The sequence below is a fragment of the Haliotis rubra genome, unplaced genomic scaffold, assembly GCF_003918875.1.
Source record: "Haliotis rubra isolate DU_JTF1 unplaced genomic scaffold, ASM391887v1 Scf4, whole genome shotgun sequence".
Taxonomy (NCBI): domain Eukaryota; kingdom Metazoa; phylum Mollusca; class Gastropoda; order Lepetellida; family Haliotidae; genus Haliotis; species Haliotis rubra.
In genome coordinates this window covers 4694178-4716429 of record NW_025767079.1, presented here as the reverse complement: position 1 = coordinate 4716429, position 22252 = coordinate 4694178, and the positions used below count along the sequence as shown (strand labels likewise).

Sequence of the window (22252 nt, the reverse complement as noted above, 5' to 3'; positions counted from 1 at the left end):
CTGAGCTAAGTTTACTTAGACTGGTTTTACCCCGCTTGGGCAATATTCCAGCAATATCACGGCGTTGGACATCAGAAATGGGCTTCACACATTGTACCCATATGGGGAATGGAACCCGGGTCTTTTCATAGTAAATGACATGGTGGACGGTAGGCTGCTTGGTCAGTCATCTGATATAATGTATGGTCATCTGACATTCAACTACTCATGAATATCTCAGCAAGTCGTTGTTGCACTGTTAAACAATTTATCTCATTAATGATATAAAATAGCAATAGTTTTAACATCTTTTTATCGAATATCCCCTATTTTTTATCTGATTGTATACAATCCTCTTGGGAGAGGGTATGATCTACAAGCGAATTATCGACTTTTGGAACTATAATTTCTCGAGTAATCGTTCCAGGCGGATTATGAAACCTTTGGCATAGTTGATAATGACCAATGTATTTTTTTCACCCTAAAATGATGCCTTTTTTTAGGTACTGTCAGAACATTTAATAACCAACATTTCACTTTGATGTGTAGATATTTTGTTAACCGAGCGTATTTGAGATTTGACAGCAGTTTGAAGTAAGTCTTTTAAGTTGTGTTTGTAAATACAGAAAGAATATTCTCCTGGCCCTAGATTTTCGAAGCTCTCTAGCTTAAGACAGTCGTACCTCATGGGTAGTCGCATCTGTCTTTGTCTTAGGCTATTTTCGAAACGATCGTAAAACTTAAGATATCTTAGCTAAGATCATAATCTAAGATAGGTATATACCTGTCTTAACTAAGGTTGCGCGCACTTACACCTTATTCAAGATGGCAACCTACATTGGTCTTGGGTTTGATTGTGAAGATAATCTGAATGAAGTTTACAGAAAACCCCGGATTTTTCGCGACCGTTCGCGTTTACAAGTTAGACACGTTGGACGACGATGAACTGGTCTCTCGTTATAGAATGCCTCGTCATGCTATCTTTAAATTAGTATCTCTTGTTGAGGCTGGTTTGGTTCGGGAGACCCAGCGTCTGGGAAACGGACGAACGAAGATCAATATGCTGTATGCATTTCCACCAGGAATCCTGAATTAGCCCTGACAATATCAGTGCATCAGAAAAAGATTTCTTTGCCACTCAGAATGAAACTGATTTTACGAAGTTCACTGTCCCAGACCGTGTTAAATTCGATGATATCATATTAAGTGGATATATTTCAGAAATCGTTTGTGAATTCCAGTTCAACTTTTTAATGTACTGCGACCGGAAGTATACTATTATGGCAGGTGCTTGATGCCGGTGTTGTTTTCCATGTTATCACAGAAATTAAGAGTGAAACGATGAAAACCACGATTGTGATATCAGTGATAGCTTGGTGCATAATCGCTACGTATTGTGAAGATTTGTACGAGACTCTTGGAGTGGGGAAAGGCGCCAGCAGTCAAGAAATAAGGAAAGCATATAAAAAGATGGCCAGGGAATGGTAAGTTCGTCATATTATACAACGGTCTTTCGTAGTCTCTCGTGATGCAACACCCTCCAACCCTATTGCGTAAAACGCAGATAATTTCTTTGGATGCAAGGAAATTAAGAATCTTGTTCCTATTCTTGGCATATCTGTAAATAGATGATTCTGATAAAGTGAATAATATCCATAGATTCAACCTACTGATCATGTTGATATGGATCCAATGGGTTTAGGTTTTTTAATATATACTGCGTCAATGTATCTGTCTAACTGAATAATTGACTTTGGAATGCTAACACATAATGTGTAAATTAAATATATGTGTAAATTTAATATTATTTAGAATATTTTCAAGATTTAGCTTTCACTTGAGAACACAGTAAACTATTTCTAAACACAACCAAACTGAGCTCATGAGGGTACTGCATATTTTACATCAGTGTGTTTATTGCATGATTCAACTCAAAAGCGTGTTGCAACATGAAATATTCTGTCATAATTAATTAGATAAATAAAATCTTATGTATATGATATCAACATTTCAATGTCTGTATAGTATGTGCCTATGATTCCTATCACGTAAACCGCCTCCGTGTAGTGGTTAGAGCGTCCACCCGGACAGCAGAAGGTTACGGGTTTGATCCCCGACCATGTCATACCAAAAGACGTTAAAATATGGTACTTGTTGGTTCCTGCCTGGCGCTCGGCATTAATGGGTACAACTGGTCGGCTCGGAGTCAGTATCATGTGTCTGGGTGGGGTATTCATGCTTCACTGCGGCATGGTATCTCATTGGGCTAGCACTATAAAACCAGCCTAAGTCTGGGCTAGTACAAGCAGCCGCACATACACATACACACGCATGCACGTCGTCATATGAGTGAAATATTCTCAAGCACGACGTTAAATCCAATTTCACCTCACCTCACCTATCATGTAATCACAGGAAGATTCAGCAACAAACACATGCATGATGCACAGGAACAGAACTATAGAGATTCATAATCAAACGTTTTTGTAAACTTGTATCCAATTGTGGGTCAACCGGTATCCACTCGTACCAAAACACTTGGACAACTTAGGGTTCTACCCTTAATTTTCAGGGGTCCTGGACTACAAAGTGGGGGGTCCCAGAGACTGAAATATTATTGTTAATACTATGTTGTAATATTGTTGCAATTCAGTTACTGTTATTGTACTGTGTGTCTTGATCATCACATTGTTCCAGTAATTACATTGCGAATGATACCATAACCCGGCTACAATGCCGTCCGGTAAATCCGCGCACATAAGCACATCGATCGCAACACGGCAACTAACAATTCTTAGTTTTTGTGGTTTACGTGACTAAACATGCTGGTATGTATCATATTTACCTAGAAATATTAGTTTTATTGACGACTATAAGATTTTAACGTTGCACTATGCCAAACGGTTGACCTTACTGGCGTTCTAACGACATCGCTTGCTGTCCGGTAATTCTGCAACTGATGCGCACAACATCCAGCTGGAGATCCGAAGTATGGAAGCGTATTAGGGCCAGATTGTTTTAGAAAATCACTTCATCAATGTAAGGAAGAGTGTTTCATATTAAATCCAATTATGAATAATGATGAAAAAGGTTTAAAAATCTGAAGAAAACAAATTTTCATAAAACTGTCAATTTATCTGTCAATTACTGTTATTTACTTACCTTTAGTGATTAAAAGCCAGCCCTTGTAGAAATGTCCCGATTTAAAGCGTAAATGTGGTAGCAGACGATGTTTACCACCGTACGGAAGTACGCTATTGCAACTGCGCAGAATTACCGGACGTGTGGAATTACCGGACTTGCCTGTATAGTCCGTTTGGCTTACAATTGCAATCTAACTTGAAAACTAATAAACATATTATACTCAATGAAACGCTGATCATAATCAAAACATCACACAAACTCTGTGAGGGAGGAGTGCAGAGAAAGGGACAGCCAGAAGTTAGAGAAGGCACGTGCACAAGTGCCGACAAAGTTATTGATTCGTGAACCTGTGCTGTGATAATGTGATAATCCAATGTAAGTTTGGTTGAGCGAATGGGTACTACCCGGTACAATCTTGTGATCAGCTTCTTTTTAAGATACAGCAATGAGCATGAACACTTTTAGAGATCACACTTTTAAGAAAAACAAAACACAGGGCTACTTTAAATACACAATGCCGTTTAGAAAGTGGTCAGATGTATCACAGGTTATATTTGGATTACAATTTTTCAGTAAAGTACAGATTCTAGTACTTTTGTTGGGTCGAATCCCGTCCAGGATTCGAATCCCCACCATCACAGTCAGGCACCAAATTGATCAGCACACACGCTCTAACCTACTCAGCCACTACAGGAAGCAGCCTGATTTTGAGAGTGTGGGTTGTTTCAGCTCATCACGGTGAACACTAAGGTTTCATTCCCTACTTGGGCTCAATGTGAAAACCCCATTTCTAGTGTCCCCCTCTATGATATTGCAGGTATATTGCTGAGAACGGTGTAAAACTATACTTACCCACCTGCTTACTTACTCACAAAGATATCAGGTAGGTTTCCTTCCCTAGTAAAAAGAATACAAGTTGAACTGGTGTCACTTTGATCATGATTGTAGTGTTGCTTATAAAATTTGACTTTTGACTTGTTATGGTTGTTTTGATATACAGAACAGGAAAACTTTTTTGAAGACATGCATAAAAAAGTCACTGTTAAAATTTCAGTAACCAGTCGATCATTTAAGAATCTTTAAACAGCTGAATTAGCTTGCAGTGGGCTTGTGGATAGGCAGCCATTTTTTTATAGATTGGGTGTGTCTCATCTACCATGATGATATTGGAACAGTCTTATTGATTTCTTCAGTGGACATGATCCATGATCACGACTACAAGAATTTTACATCTGCAAGAAACATGATGATTCAAGATAGATCGAAACCCAACATTGGGTGGAAGTGTACAAAGATGGCTTCTGTAGTGTTACCTGGCATGAAGTGTTTGTTGATCTGTGTAGTAGACATTTGTATTATGCCATGACAATAATGCACTAATTGCTTCATGGCCGTCTGTTGATTTGGGAAAACAGCCACAGTCATCATGGTGATTATTTATCGTCTTGTCGTGTTCTGCATATTAGTAATTATTGATTGCTTATGTCAAGGTTATATTCATGATGAAGTCATTAAAAGTGTTTTACAGGAACAGTTACCATGGTTACAAATAAAATGTAGTAATTAAAGTAAATGAAATACCCAGTAACCATAGAGCCCACAGTTGATTGAGTGACAGAGTTTCTTTATCTTGCTGATATTTTCTTGTTTTAGACATGTTATTCTAAGGAGTAAAATGTGAAGGAATTCTTGACGAACATTGCATATTTTGCGTTGTTTCAGTTAAAATCAATTAACATCTTTTATCATCATTGCTACTGTACATTTTGAAAAAAGTATATTTCAGTATGTTGCAAAATAGGGTTCTGTCTGACGTCACCTTTGGGTAGCGTTCATTATTTATGGCTAGGGGGCTGATGATGATTTTTAGGAGGGGTTAATAAACTTTGTACACATGTACTAGGGATGTCAGCAGTATTGTACATACAAATATTTTTAAAAATTATGGGAATGTGGGGAGCGTCACTTACTTTGTACATACATTTCAGTGTGTGTGCGTGTGTGTGATCACATTGCTGCTCCTTAAAGATCATCATCACCCCCCTAAGTCATAAATTATGAATGGTCCCTTAATGGGATGTGACCGGATCTTTATTTTGCTGTAGTGAGAGTGAGTGAGTATGGTTACACTCCGCTTTTAGCAATATTCCAGCAATATCACAGCAGGGGACACCAGAAATGGGCTTCACACTTTGTACCCACATGTTTACACTAAGGCAACACTGCAATAACAACACTGAGTGTAGCATTTGATTGAACTTATGTACTTTTTATGTGTTAAGTTACTGATTTTAGGTATCATGAATTAAGCAAAATATTCCAGGAATTGAAATGCTCATTTACTGCATCAAGAAATGCAGTAGACTTATTGCTAGGGCTGTAACGATGCATCAAACTATCGATGGATTGCAATTGTTGAGTCTCCGATAGCAATTATTTGATGGTAGAAAAACTATCGATGCATTGTATGCATCGATAGTATGTGTGACTATCAGTAGTTTAGTAACTGACTAAAATGCACAATGCACAGCACAAAATACAGTTAGCTTCAGATTCGTACACTTTGATTTAGAGTTATTCCCCCCTGTTAACTGTTTACTTGATATGGGTTTTAAGTTTGTTGTCAGTTATTAAAAGAGACTGAAACTATTTCAGCTTGTTTTTATTTCATATAAACTTTACATTCATTTGGGAAATGACTTCAAATGAGACAATTCAAGGAGAAAAAAACTATTGCAATAGTTTGTCGCAATAGTATGTTGCAATATTCCCCCTCAATAATCACCCCTACTTTATACAGTATTTTCTTGTGGATAATACACTCATGACTAATCTCTTCTTACCCTTAAAGTTGTCAGTAGTATTGCCTGGCATGAAGTGAGTGAGTGAGTGAGTTAAAATTTAACATCATCTTGGCAATATTTCAGCCATATAGTGACGACTGACATAAAGCTTTGGATTTCTAATGCATGTTGAACTGGTGCGGTTGAGGTTTCTGTGGGTTATTTTAATTAATAATTTGTTTTTGTATCTTAGCACCAAACTGGACATTCATTCAGATATTTGCAGCATTCATTTGAAGAGCACATCTCAGAAACTGTTCGATATTTCATATGAATTTTTTTTTTAGATTAATGTTCAATGCAAAAAGATGTGAGCATGCTGAGAGGGGCATATGTGGATTCATACATTTGTCAACATTTTACATGCATGTCACTATAATCAACACTGTTTTTCCAGGCACCCAGACAAGAATGATGCCCCAAATGCTGCTGACGTGTTTACAAAGATAAATGAGGCGTATGAGGTGAGCACGTGATGAAGTGATTGTCTAAGAACACCACAGCGCATTATCTATCTTGTCAAAGAAATATAGGTTATGCGATTTGTAAATACATTTCTTAAAAAATAAACATAAAATCCTAAAGGAGATCCAAACAATTCTTAATTTCAGGCTGAAGCTGACGCAATGTAGACTTGCAAAATCATTCCAGACTAAAGTTGGGCTCATTTTTGTAATTTAGTCTGTAGGGTCTAGGTAACCAACTACAAAATATCTCGGAGTTGTCAGCTAATGGAAGGTGTGTAGTCATCATATAACATTTTCAGATACCATTGTTTTCATTTGATGGACTTTATTTACTTCAGACATCATTAACTTAAAGGTCACATGCAACGTAAAACACAACTTTGCAGATTCTGATACCTTTCGGTATGGACTTACCGAAACAAATCGTCAAAAATGCAAATTCAACTTAAAAAGTTGAAAAATTAACGCGATGAAAAAAATGCGCGAAATCGGAGTTCAAACGTTTCACTAATTTTCCCCCGACTTTTCGGGGGAAAACTGGTTTCAACAGCTGGGCTGCGCTCATAGCACGTGCGCAGTGAAATAGGTTCGCGCAGCTTGGAAGCGGGTTGTCCGGTGAATACTCGGTGAAGGCTTTGGTGTGAGCTATTTTTCTAATGTTTTGTTGATATCTCACAGACGCGAGCTTTTTATATGTTATGACAGTAAATTAACTGTTTATATAATTTCATTTGTCTATTTCACCACACGTTCTTCTTACTGAGTCACTTTCTCAGTTCGATACTTTAAAGCAATGTCATTATTTAGCATCGACAGAATTTCTAACTGTGATATAGATATGTCGTTGTCACAGACAAAATTCAATGTCTTGTTTTATTGACACCTGTGTGTCTGCCTGCCTGTCTGCTAATGACAATATTCAATACACAGCTGCTATCACTGACCACATGCAATTTGAACTTAACACCAATCAGGCTATACACCATAAACAAAATGCATTGATTTATGGCCCGAGTTCGGTCTCTGTCACATTATGTAATTACACAGACAGGCAGGTGTGATACTTGTACACATGACATGTTATGATGTCTGTTGATTGCAAAATGTTACACACAAAAAATGAGCATGTATTTACAAAACCCAACATCTCTATATATATACACACACAATGAGCCGTGAGGGCACCTGCAAATGAACCAGCCGTTACACTTGAGTGAACACCCACCCGCTCTGACTGGGTTCGGTATCCCGGCTGCTTCGTTTCTTGGGAAGTAAACCCAAGTACACAATATTGCTCTTTTGATTTGCGATTGTAGGCTTATAATTTTGTTTATATGTTTTTTCATAACCAGCAATGTATATTATGTCATGAATAAGTGATAATTGTGTTTTAATTATGTTTGATTTTTTGGTTGCATGTGACCTTTAACATGTGAAAGTCAAGTTCAATCATGGCCTGTTACTCTGGCATCTCGGTTAAAGTGTTGGCACTTCACGTCAAAAACCCGGGTTCGACACCTTAACTTGTTCAAGATTTTTTTTCCAATTTTAAATATAGCCACCATGTCTTGACCAGACAATTCAGTGATTAATGTTATGAGCGATGATCCACAACATCACATTATGATGAAATGTACCATACAAAGACCTTGAGCAGGGTTTTACTCGACTAACAAACATCGGGGTCCTGGGGCCCTCCAATTATCCTTCAGAGATGCCAACCACTCCAAATTTGAAGGAGTCACTCTTATTTTCAGATACAAAATCCGCTCCCTGATTTGTCTTTTAAAAACTCTGATTTCTTAGGAAAAACAGAACCTTCATTTTGTCCTCAATGAATACTATTGTGCATCCCTCTGGACGCAGTGAATTGTTTTTCTGCGTCCATTCTCTACAATTGTGCATATTGAACACACATTTATACGTCATGTAAAACCCTGTTTGAGTTTAACAAATCCCGATCTGTTTTATTCAAATTCAGAATACCCCAATATAACGTTGTCAATCCACCACACACTGTGTCTGTGTTTCAGACGTTGAGTGATCCCGAGAAGAGGAGCACCTATGACAACTACGGCTATACCTCAGCCAGTAACAACGAGGGCCGCAATCGCAACTTCCGCCAACAGGGATTCGCTCCCTTTGACAGCTTCTTTGGAGCGGGAGGAGGTGGGGGAGGATTCCGGTTTTCATTTGGTGGCGATTCTGTTATCGATAAACATCGTATTACACTCCGGTGAGTTTCGGCACTGTTGTCTTAGATGTATCCTTACATATCATGGTGTATATATATCCATATATATAATGGTATATATACATATATCCATATATAATGGTTTATATAAATATATCCTTACATATAGTGTATATATATCCTTATATATCATGGCATACATATCTTTATATATCATGGTATGTATAATTATCATGAAAGGATGGTTTGAATTGTTCAGGAATGTGAAGAGATAAGCAATTAGTCAAGACATATATAAACATTATTTTAGCTGTAGAAATACATTATATGACATAATTGTTGTCATCCTCAGTTTGTAACCATCATAATGATTTGCTTTCTTTCAGTAATTTTGAGACGAAGGTGCTACCGGAGAGTTTCACACGGCCATGTTTTATGTACGTCTACAGCAGCTTCTGTTTTGACTGTCTGAGGATTGAACCATACATAGAGAAGATTATTATGGAGCTACAGAGCGTGGGTGAGTATCTTGAGGTCAACAATGACAATTTTGAACAAGATAAAATTATTTTCTAATTTTCCCACCAAGGAAACAGATAGGAATCTCCCAAACGCTGTGATGGATAAAATGTATTAAGCTTTCAGAGGCCCAGATAAGCTGCGTATCCGGGTAAAACACACATATAAAATTTCAATTACGCATTGAAAAATAATTGTTGCGTACCAATTACGCATTTTCAATGTTAGATACGCAAAAAAGTTTAAAACAAATGCGTACGGATGAAAAAGACATCGATTGCTATCAAGTTGTACTGTTAGTATAGGACAAGTGTTGTACTGTCAGTATAGGATGAGTGATTTTTTATGAAATCATTTCCATTATATTTAAGTTGGTTTTGATTAGGTATGACATAAGGCAGAACATACCTGCTTAGTAAACTTACTCAATGACATAATACTTAGGTGAGTAAAATGACTGAAATACGCACATATTTGAAAGCAGTGGGTAACTGAAAATGAAATACCCACTCAACATTCATAATACCCACTCCCCCAAAAATACAGTGGGTACAGTACCCACATGAGCTAAATCTTATCTGGAGCTCTGAGCTTTCATCACTGCCATCAGGCCATAAACAAGTGAGGCAGTTTTCTAATTTCGTCAATAATTCAGCCTGTAGAAGCAATTAGTTTCACTGTCTTCCACCCACTCACGGGCGATGACAATACACTATGTCACGATACGATACATATCGTGATATATTACGTGTGATACGATACGTATCATAATGCATACACCTTGAAAGAATGGCACGGTATTAAGATTTAAAATGATTTATTTCAAGGTATTTATGTTTAACAATAACACTATTGTAATAAACTAGTAACTCCATCATACTTGCAAATTTTTCGCTAAATAAGTACTGTAACATGGTTAAGATAATACTGTTATGAAAAAAGTTGTGTATCGTTTTGTATCGATACATCAGTCCACGATACGATAGCTGTATCAAACTTAAATGTATCGCGATGCATCGGTGAATCGTCCCAGCCCTAGTATCCTAGTGGTTGAAGCGTTCGCTCGTCACACTGAAGACCCGGGGTCGATTCCCCACATGGGTACAATGTGTGAAGCCAATTTCTGATAGCCACCATGATATTGCTTGAATATTCTAAAAGCGGAGTAAAACCAAACTCACTCACTCACTCCACCCCCTCACTTGCCTTCTTCTACCCCCAGGTCTTTGTGTGGGAGCAGTACATGACATGCACAGCCAGGGTGTGGTCAGTCACCTGCGGATCAGCCACGCCCCTGCCATCCTGGGCGTTGTCAATGGCCGGCCGGTCCACTACAAAGGAGAGATCAGCATGAACAAGCTGCGAGAGTTTGTCCGAGGCTGGTTCCCGAAGAACACTCTCCAACAGGTAAGCCACTTATAGCTGAAGGAGTTCTTTTGTTACTGCACCTGCCGGTTCTATTCATTCATGTCACATCCGTGTCCATTCACTGATTCAGGGAAAGATGACACTGGTGGCCCAAACATTCAATAGGATGCTTTTCTTGACTGAGTTGTCTCCCCTGAATGTGCCAGGATCCAGTGATGCTGGGTTTGATTCTTAGATAATGATTCTGTTTGGTTTCACTAAAAATGACAAAGTGTTTCAATATTCTAGGGGCGGTGGGGTAGCCTAATTTGTTAAAGCGTTGGCTCGTCACGCCGAAGACCCGGGTTCGAATCCCCACATGGGCACAATGTTTGAAGCCCATTTCTGGTGTCCCCGGCCGTGATGTTGCTGGAATATTGCTAAAAGCAGCGTAAAAGCAAACTCAGTCAGTCAATATTCTAGACCAGACAATGACACAAACAATATCTTCATGAGAATAGGTCAGAAGTAGCCCATGCTTTTAATAAAAAATCAGGGGGTCGTTTTTAGTGGCTTGCATTTGTTACGTCAATGCCCCCAAGCAGCATGACATTATACTCATAATATCAACCACTGATTTGTCTGGTCCATACTTGACCTACAGGCTGCTTTGATACATTACCAGGCTCTCTTGTAATGCAGCAATAAAACTAATTCATATACTTTTCATTGTACAGGTAAATGACAAAAATTACGGGGAATTCCTCAGTGGCTGGTCTGACAACCGGGTGCGAGCTATATTCTTCTCCCAGAAAGACCAGCTGTCTGCCCGGTTCCTGGCACCAGCGCACTACTACAGGGAATATGTGAAGAGTGGATATGTCAGTACACATTCACCAGGTGCAGCGAAACTCATGAAGAGGTTCAACGTCAACCACAACCGAGAATCACTTCTCATGTTCAACGAAGAGGTGTCTTCTCCTGTGGCCTCTGTTGCTGTAAGTACTACTATAGATGATGTTGTTGATTCTGTAGAAACAGTAAGCATGTTCTAACATGACTGTAGGCGGGCTAGCTTAGTGGTTAAAGCATTCTCTCGACAAAAGATGGGGTGAAATTGGGTTTAAGTGCTTGAGAATATTTCGCTCATATGACGACGTGCAATGCATGTGTATGTGTAGGTGCAGCTGCTTGTACTAGCCCAGACTGAAGCTGGTTTTATAGTGCTAGCCAACTGAGATACCATGCCACAGTGAAACATGAATACCCAACTCAGACACATTATACTGACTCCGAGCCGACCAGTCCTTGTTGTACCCATTAATGCCGAGCGCCAGGCAGGGACCAACAAGTACCATATTTTAACGTCTTTTGGTTTGACGCGGTCGGGGATCGAACCCGCGACTTTCCGCTCTCCGGGCGGACGCTCTAACCACTACACCACGGAGGCAGTCCCTCTCGACAAAAGACCTAGGTTTGATTCCCCACATGGGTACTCTGTGTGAAGCCAATTTCTGGTGGCCCCTGCCATGATTTTGCTGGAATATTGTTGAAAGCAATGCAAAACCACCAGACTCACTCACTCCCTAATTTTCCTATCACTAATTGTAAAAACACCTGTAAGTCAAATGGGAAAATTGACTGTCAATGTTGGATGCTTGTGGAAGTATGGACTTTGCCAAGTAATGTCTTCATCATGACTGTGCAGTTTTACTTCCCTGGATGTGCAGGTTATCTCACTGAACCATGTTCTTCTTGAAGATCAGGGTTAGAATTAATCTTCAGTAACCCAAGCTTGTCGTAAGACACGACTAATGAGATCTGGCCCCGATTTCTCGAAACAAACTTAAGTTTTTACTCAAATTTCAAACTGAGTTTGACAATTGGAAACAGCTGAATTTTTAGCTCGACTGCATTTTTTTAAATAAAAAATTCCCAAACAACTTAAGTAATCTATCCACCAAACTCAAATTGTCTACTAAGTCTGAGTTTAATATTGATTTCAGTTTATTCTGGGAAATGCATTTTCCTGTGTTTTCTCAAATTTGAGTACAATCTCTGACTTAAGTCAAAACTCAGACTTAAGTTTGTTTCGAGAAATCGGGGCCTGGTGGTCACTAGGTTGTCTGGTCAAAACTCGATTATTTACAGACCACCTCTTTATGACTGGAATATTGCTGAGTGCAGCTTAAATCACTCTCACTCACTCACTCACTCACTCATGATTACATTGGGTTGTTTTTTTCAATATTTATGTAGGCTCATTGTTCACATATTGTTGACAGTTGTTATTGACACTTTGTCTTGTTTTATATTGAAACTATTATAACTATGCACTATGCTTTTATAACAAGTTGACAATTTGTCATGTTTAGATTGAAATGATTACTTAGCACCATTTTAAAAATATCTTTCTTGACTCACAACACATTTACATAGTTTGGTACTGCTCTCAAAGGTGTGCTTGTTTCTGTTTCCTTGTTACTCATGGGTTGTGTTTGATTCTGTTTCCTTGTTACTCATGGGTTGTGTTTGATTCTGTGTTCCTTGTTACTCATGGGTTGTGTTTGATTCTGTGTTCCTTGTTACTCATGGGTTGTGTTTGATTCTGTTTCCTTGTTACTCATGGGTTGTGTTTGATTCTGTGTTCCTTGTTACTCATGGGTTGTGTTTGATTCTGTGTTCCTTGTTACTCATGGGTTGTGTTTGTTTCTGTGTTCCTTGTTACTCATGGGCTGTGTTTGATTCTGTTTTCCTTATTACTCATAGGATGTGTTTGATTCTGTGTTCCTTGTTACTCATGGGTTGTGTTTGTTTCTGTGTTCCTTGTTACTCATGGGCTGTGTTTGTTTCTGTGTTCCTTGTTACTCATGGGTTGTGTTTGATTCTGCAGATGCAGCAGTTGCCGAGGAAGACTCTGGATGAAGTGATCGAGTCCAACAAGTTTCTGCTGCTGCCGCGACTCTCGTCACAGAAGTTCCTGGACACGCTCTGCCCAGCGGAACCCAAACTGAAAAGACGGAAGTAAGAATGGCTATATTTTTTGTCAGACAGGGTGTCACCAATGTGAGTGAGATTAGTTTAGCAACCTTCCAGCAATATCATGGTGGAGAACATCAGAAATGGGCTTCACACATTGTAACCATGTGGAGAATCAAACCCAGGTCTTCGGCGTGATGAGCGAACACTTTAACCACCAGGCTATCCCACCGCCCTATTGCCAATGTGATAAACCTATCTGTTAAGCTGATAATTCAACACCAATCAGGAAGTAATTCAAAACTCCATGCATCATTCCCAACTATATGTTTCACTCTTGCGATGGTTAAACCAGACAATCCAATCATGATGCTTTATATTCTGAGTAATGAACAATATGCTGTCCATCAACTCACTGAGTCGGACCTGACGGTTTGGTCGGAATTAATTACAACCTGGTGGGGTAGCCCAATGGTTAAAGTTTGGGCTCATCACGCTGCAGATCTTGTTTGATTGCTCACACTGACACAATGTATGAAGCCCATATATGATGATATTGATGGTATTTTGCTAAAAGTGGCCCCCAAAAACATACTCACTCACTCTGACCTTGAATTCCCAGAGGTGTTGGGCATCTATGACATGATATATCTATCTCTTTCATCCCCACTCACTGGCCCTCACCATAATCAATATGTGTTTTTTTTATGATTTGGATGTCAGAATCAAATTCAAACAAGCTTGTTGACACATCATTAGTGCAAAGCGGGGGGATATAGTATTAGGCTCTGTCCGTCCGTCTGTCCGTACAAATTGGAATAGCTTAAGAACCGTTGACTGGATTCTTTTCATATGTGGGACCTAAGTTCATCATAGTAAAAGAAAGGTCCCAGTCAGGTTTGGTGACCTTGACCTTCATTTCAAGGACACAAGGGGACTTTAACGTTTTACCCTTGTCAGCGAGCTATCTCAAGAACCATTGACTGGATTTTCTTCATATTCAACACCAAGCTTTATCTAGGGAAGGCGCAGGGCCCAGTCAATTTTGGTGACCTTCACTTAATTTTCAAGGTCATGGCGACACTTTGAAGATTTCAGCATGTTAAGCTGCATGTTAAGCTTGTCAGCGAGATACCTCAAGAACCATTCCCTGGACTTTCTTCATATTTGACACCAAGCTTCATGTGGGGAAGGAGCAAGTTCCAGTAGACTTTGGTCACCTTCACATAATTTTCAAGGTCACTGCAACACTTTGAAGATTTCAGCATGTTAAACTGCATGTTAAGATTGTCAGCGAGATATCTCAAGAACAGTTCACTGGATTTTCTATATAGACTTTCAAGACTTCCCTTGAATGTTTTGCAATAAGCAAGTTCTTTATTACTATTTTTGCATATTTCATACACAAGACATTCATGTCAAGGTCAAAGTGAGACCTTATCAAGAGAGGTTGACTGGTCATGTTTTTGTTGACATTTAACTTCATCTTAAATTACGACCTTCACTTTCATTACTTTTTAAGTTTGATTTGATAATTTGCGGTGGGGGATTATGTCACCTTAGTGACAATGCTTGTTTATGATTTCAGATGATAATCTACTGTTTACTTTATACCAACTCAAGAAACTGTTCTCATTTTCAGATTTTGTGTTGTCTTGGTAACCAAACAGTCCGTGGACCATGACCCACATAGGATGTCCTTCAGGAATTTTGCACAGTCCAAGAAGTTCTCTGCGGACAAGGTGAAGTTCGTGTACATTTACGAGGACACACAGCACAAGTTTGTCAGCACTCTCACCAAGGGCAACATCACCCGGAAGGAGAGTACAGTCGAGGTAACGCAGGATTTTCGAATATCAGCATATAATGAGAATATTTATAACGCACCTTTTCCAGGCTAGATATCCTGCTCAAAGCGCACACTCTGATTGTTATTACCATAGATAACCCAAGCTATCTGTTAGGCTCTAGAAGGTTAATAGTCTCACGACTTATTTCACCGGGTACCCATTTTATGCTGGGTGAACAGAGGCCATTTTTATCAAACTCACTTCCCTGTGAGACCACATGTATCACATATGATTCGTTGTGGAGGCAGGACTGAAGTCCTAGAAACTCTCAGGAGTCAAGCTGCCAAACACGGTCACCCATCCAAGGGCTCTCCACGCCCAACGTTGCTCAACTTCAACTGTTTTGTGACCTGAGTGCTATACACAGGACCACACGCCACCACTATCAGTAGTCTGTTCTTCCATCACCAGTGAATTTGGCACTTTGTGGTGTGGTGCTTTTTTGATAATGAATGAAGCAGTAGACTGCTTCTTAACCAAGGGATTCTTTCATATCCTTTGGTCAATTAGCGCTCATGTTACGTTGCATAAATGAAAACTTTCCAATCTTGACAACATGCTTTGTGTTCATCTGCTTTACAACATTGCTATGTGGGGTTAATTTGCCATGTAATTTAATTGATGCAGGCAGTCATAATGTAGTAGGATAGTGCTCTTGTCAGCTCAGGCAGTCATAATGTGTGGGAATTGTGCAATTATGTCGTAAACGTTCCCTCTGGATTATGGCTACCTTTTATCTGTGGGTACCACTGAGACATACAGAAATGGAAATGAAATTTTAAATTACATCATAGTTATCCCTAGTGGTATTCCTATGAAGACAAGTGATTATCTCCCCTTCTCTACAGGTGGCCATTATTGATTACACAACATCAAATGTTTTCCCATAGACTTCTATAGTAAGCTTATATGTTTTTAAAATTATCCAGGCTATCACCAGCCATTCCATGTACACATGGATACAGTGTGCCCTTTAAACTACAATAAAACACAATTTCACGCAAAATTGTCCGGCTCATTTTCCGAGCACATGAAGCGGAACACGTCAACTCAAGTTCCGCACCAAATGTCACCTACTGGAAAATATCTGTACACACAATGAGCATGAGTCATGGTGATAAATATGACAGCACTAAATACTTAAAATTGTGGTTAGTTTTAATTACTGGATGGATGTACTTTTAAAAAAACATAAACATCTCACACTATTTCATCCAATCACAGCTGTCACATGTCTCTGTCTTCTCAGTTGTTTACATATGGTGCTCGCTCAGGGAGCATGTGATTCTGATTTAGTGTAGTGGAACCTATATGGTGTAATGTTGTTCTCTTCTGTGCAGGTGGCCATTATGTGGAGGATGGACAGTCAGAAGTTGAACTATGAATTCCTGGAGTCTGGCTGGAGCATCAGCAGCGACCATGTGGGAGCATCAAGAGAACAGCTTGAGGCACGTCTCCATGCCCTCGTCACCTCGGGACCGACTTCTACCCTACAAGGCCATCTTTACAGAGCTCTACAACGAACATGCACTGGTGAGGACATCTTTCTTTACTGTAATACAATACGGTATTGAATGTAGGGAACTCTTCTGCTTGTTTCTTATACATAAGGGGCGTTGGGGTAGCCTAGTGGTTAAAGCGTTGGCTCGTCACGCCGAAGACCCGGGTTCGAATCCCCACATGGGTACAATGTGTGAAGCCCATTTCTGGTGTCCCCCGCCATGATGTTGCTGGAATATTTCTAAAAGCGCTGTAAAACCAAACTCAGTCAGTCAGTCTTATACATAATCCTTTGTTCATTTTGTGTGTCAAAAGTCTTCAGTCCATCTTGTGCAGGGTGTGAAGGGTAGCACCGACAGTATGGGACATGTGATGAATGAGAGGTGCAACAGGGTTTAGTTAGATGTACCAATCTGGGCCCTATTTCTAAAGGAATCGTAGCGCTACAACTGTCGTAACTCCCATACTTAAACATAGACTTATGACGGTCATAACGCTCCTATCCACCTCAAAGCAGTTGCTTTGTCATAGAAATGACCCCCTGAAGGACTGTGCTCTTGTATCTACCAAATCAAGTTGTGAAATGTAAAGTTGCCTGTCTAAAGGAAAGGACCCTTTGATATCCATGGAGGAGTTGGACAGGCAATTGATTTTGTCTCGCAAGTTTGCTGTACAAAGGCATTAGTCTGGTTGAATTACTAGTATATGTAATCTAGGGTTTATAGTTAATAGGCCACATACAATAACATTTAGATCTGATTACCTTAACATTCATTGTGATTTCAGAGTTTGCTGACTCGGATATTTCACAAGCTGTTTGACTGGGCCGACAGACTCTTCTTTTTCGCATTTAGGTAAGTTCTGTTAACCATGGTCACATGTCCCAGTTTGTATGTCCTCTGTAATGCCAAAACAAACGAATCTCAAATATCCCTGTTGGAAGTTTATGAGCTCTTTTGTACTGCCATCTTGTCACTGGCTTGTCTCTGGTTTGTGTTGATCTGAGGTAATCCCACCTCCTGTAAGCCTTAGATTCCAGATGGGGGCAGGGTGGTTCGCTCGTCACACCGAAGGCCTGGGTTCGATTCCCCACATGGGGATAATGTGTGAAGCCCATTTCTGGTGTCCCCGGACGTGATGTTGCTGGAACATTGCTAAGAGCGGCGTAAAACTAAACTCTGCTGCTCTGTTCCATGGATGGATGGAGAGAAACAGTCCTTGGAAACATTTTGAAGTTATAGATGTATGAGTATTGCAGACAGTGTGCGACAATTAACATTGCTTTTGTTTTCAGCTATGATGGGATGACGCTGTTGACCGTCATATTTGCTGTCATGTTCGTCATGCTGGCTGGCTACTTCATGCAGAGGATTGCCACTGAGGAACACAACAAGGTCAAGCGGCAGATGGAATCCAAGAGGAGGAGTATGCGGCCCCCTTCCAGGTGGGCAAACAGCTTTGTTGGCTCATTACTGGAATACAGCATCAGTGGGGAGACAACTCTGTTGGTTCTATACTGGAATATAGGCAGTACAGCTTCAGTGGGGAGACAACTCTGTTGGTTCTATACTGGAATATAGGCAATACAGCTTTAGTGGGGAGACAACTCTGTTGGTTCTACACGGAAATATACTCTAGGCAGTACAGCTTCAGTGGGGAGACAACTCTGTTCATTCACATTGGAATAGAAGCATTTAATACTCCAAAGGGGAGACAACTCTGTTGCCATTTGACATTTTGAAGTAGCTGGAATACTGCTAACTGGTATACCAGTGTACAACAATACATGTTTCAAAAGATATCATGTGGTGATGGGTGGTCCGGTGCTCTCTCTCTCTCTCTCTCTCTCTCTCACGACAACCATAAGTTTGTGACATGTTAGTTTGAAGTGTATGTGTTGCAATACAAGTGTTCGTGAGGGAGGAGCATATGGCAGAACCCATTTGTGCTAAGGCATTGCCCATTGACTATCATTCTCACACTGTGATGTACATAAAACTGAACTCTGTTATTCCAGCTCGGCTGACAACCAAACTATCCATCTGTACGAGCTGAGGTTCGAGACCTACAAGAATCTTGTTGCTGAGGCAGACACAGGCCTAACCATCATCATCTTCGTTCACGAGACATCCAAGGAGCAAATGTTGACCCGCTTTGCCCAAATCATGCAACCATATTCAAGGTAGGTCGTTCTCATAGTCAGCTTGGAGGATCAAACAAGAGGACAAGAGAGAATTATGTTCCTTTGAGGTGCCAAGATTCAGTAACAGATCTGATGATTTGTGGTGTTTTCAACACTCCAGGTGTGTGTATACCCAACCTACTCCAGTGCTCAAGTTTCCTATTACTTTTGAGTGCCTCTGCACTGATTTATCAAGAATTTTAAGTGCCTGTGCCAGGCGAATTGTGAGAAAGTCCTTAAGTTTTCCTTTCTTATCTCTGTATTTTTTTTCCAAAATCAGAGGTATTTTAACCGTGAAATAATGTAAAGCAAAGTGTTAATGCCTCTTCCTGTTGTCAGTGATACACATGTGACCTCAACAAAGCCATGGCATCAGTTACAACTGCATTAACATGAATTAGAAACTATTCAATTGAAATATGCGAATTTTGGGTGAACTTTATTTCAATTTTAAGTCATAGCTTGAAACATTTCTATCTCTGTATTATTCTTTCCTTGTGAGCTTCAGGTACAGTGAATGTTTGATTACAGTTATGGAATTTTTGGTGAAGTTTCTACAATTTTAAGTCGCAGGTTGAAACATAACCATTTTCTATTTGTGCATTACTCATTCCTGTTCGGGTGGTAGGGTAGCATTGTGGTAAAAGCATTCGCTCGTCACTCTGAAGGCCTGGGTTCGATTCCATACATGGGTTACAATGTATGAAGCCCATTTCTGGTGTCCCCTGCCGTGATATTGCTGGAATATTGCTAAACTCACTCACTCACTCACTCATCCCTTGTGATCTTAGGTACAGTGCGCTGACCTTCGCCTATCTCCAGCTGGAGTACTACATCGACTGGTACCAACACCTCCTGGAGCTCAGCCTCAACTTCAAGATCAAGCTCAACAACATCAACATCAACAGCTGCGTCGGCACTGTCCTCGCCATCAACGGGTACCGCAAATACTACTACATCTTCCACCCGAAGAAGGCACGGCAGTGGATGAAGGAACACAATAATCTCTCTCGGGCCATCGGTTTCCTTGACGATGACTCAGATTCGGAACAGGAACAGGACAATGCGGACTTCAGCAGGAAGTACCTCAGTGGGCTGGCTATTTGGATGGATCGTATATTTGATGGTTCAGCTGTTAAGATCAGACTAGATTATTGGCCTGAAATGTGTTCATGATATTAGAGAGGTGTTCTGGTATGATATTTATTGATGTGAACAAGCATTTATCATTTGTGCATCGCTCATTAGACAAGAATCTTTTGTTTTCCATTTTCATATTTCCTTAAAACTTATTCTCCCTTTTAGGACAAAGTAGAAACAGTTTATTCTGTAAATGAGGGTTAAAAATTAATTGCATTCATGTGCCAAATACTTGTACTGCAATTGCACTGTTAACACATGTTCTAGCGCCTAGTTCTCCTGGAATTCATGAATTTTTAACCTGGAAAGTTTTTAGCCTCTTCTGACAACTCAGCTGAACACACCTCAGCTCCTCATGTTGTTGTAAGCATTCACCATAGGCTCATGCAAAGCCTATGTTTTTCCACATAACACACAACTGTCTTCATTCTCTTCATCCTGGTGATTTACAAGCCTATCTCACATTATGCACTTATCCCATGGTGAGATGGATAATAGGGGTGGAATGGTACGCTCTTACCACGGTACGGAACGTATTGTGGTACAAGCCTTTTCAGTTCAGTAAGAGAAGCAAGCAAAGAAATGCATAGATTTTGACTTGTGGTGGTCTGATTAATTGAAATAATCGAAGATTAATGACAGTGGCCAAACGACCAAGCAATCGATCACATTTTCTCATAATCGAACACAAACCATTTTGGAACCGCTGTTATAGAGTTTGAAATATTTGATGATGAAACATATCTAGGACGTTGTCAGGGCCTGAAAACGTGTTATTTCTAAGAAAACTCACTTCACTTTCTGAAAAGTCATGACTGAATATTTCTTGAAGAATTTGGGAAGTTAATGTTATACTGGAACTGAATCATTTTACACTGGATGTGAAATCTGCAAATGTAATTTGTGCAGTTTCTAAAAAACAACAGAGAACCAAATGTTGTTTTCTTTATACTTATCTGCAACTACAACCTGAATAGGAAAATCTAAAAAATGACACTAACCAATTTTTTTTCGATGATTGGTCGTTGGTATTGAACCAATCATCAATTGTGAGATTTCAACCAATTCCCAACACTAATTTTGACAAAATGATTCGAATTCTTGACATTCTAGAAAAAGGTTAATAAAATTACGGTACGAAAACGGATTGCATTATGGTATACCGAACCGAAGGCAAAATGCCGCAGTATACCATAGCACCCCTGTAGGATAAGTATTGTAGATACATAATGTATACAACTTACAGTTGTGATTTTCAATTTTCAACACAAACGTCTTATTAGGATACGACATGAATCTTGTAATAAAGCAGGTGATTGGATCAACACACTAAAACATTGAACAAACTGATGCAGTGTGATTCACAAAATAAACCTTGAATATAGAAAATGAAAAGGATAATATGGATAAAAGGTAAAGAAACATATTTTCTAAATTATGTTTTCTGGAAAATTAGGTATGCATTAATTCCGAAGGACAAATCAGAGTGGCACTTTTAAATGCAACAGTGATCTTGGTATACATTGATAAAGTTGTTGTTGCACAAGTGGAAGAAAGCGACACCTGGGATATTACCATATTAGGAAGTGTCCTTGAAAATGCCGTGAAGGTTATTTTGCTTCAGACTGATGAAAAATTAAATAAGAACCCACCGAAATACACTGTTGTGTGTGATATTTTGGAAAAAGGGATGTGTTAGCTCATAGTTTTGATTAATAATTTGCTTTTGTGGCTAAAAAATATCATTTCTCCGTGTGTAATCTCCCCCCACTCCCAAAGAAAATCAAATGATTGTTGCAACCATCTTACACTTATACTTGCCTTTCGACAATATATATGATGTGGAATTGATTGATTTGGTTAGGCTGTGAGTGCAGCTCCCTTAACAATCCTCATGATCTCACAGTCTTCTTCATTAATATTCAATATAGTTTTTAATAAATGGTACTTGCCAGTAAGTGTATATTCAATTTATTTTTAGTTGTAACATCAATTTCAAGGAATCTTGAGTGTTTTCTTGGAAAATAGACTACTCGATCTCCTGTGATTTTACAGCAAGTTATGCTTGTAGTTGACATATACGTCCTTGACCTTGTGTGACCATGTGC

At 39.5% G+C, this 22252-nt stretch overlaps 1 protein-coding gene across 1 annotated transcript; it reads left to right on the top strand.

Annotated features, from left to right (window-relative positions):
- The first annotated feature begins 1187 nt into the window (after window positions 1-1187).
- LOC124287146 (dnaJ homolog subfamily C member 16-like) lies at window positions 1188-20736 on the top strand. Its single transcript, XM_046723630.1, is given in 14 exon segments — window positions 1188-1463; window positions 6364-6430; window positions 8467-8669; window positions 9014-9147; window positions 10369-10553; window positions 11231-11491; window positions 13387-13517; window positions 15115-15307; window positions 16663-16797; window positions 16799-16855; window positions 17609-17676; window positions 18117-18266; window positions 18840-19004; window positions 19796-20736. Coding segments are annotated over 14 exon segments (2277 nt in total). The 5' UTR covers window positions 1188-1320; the 3' UTR covers window positions 20181-20736.
- Window positions 20737-22252: the final 1516 nt, after the last annotated feature.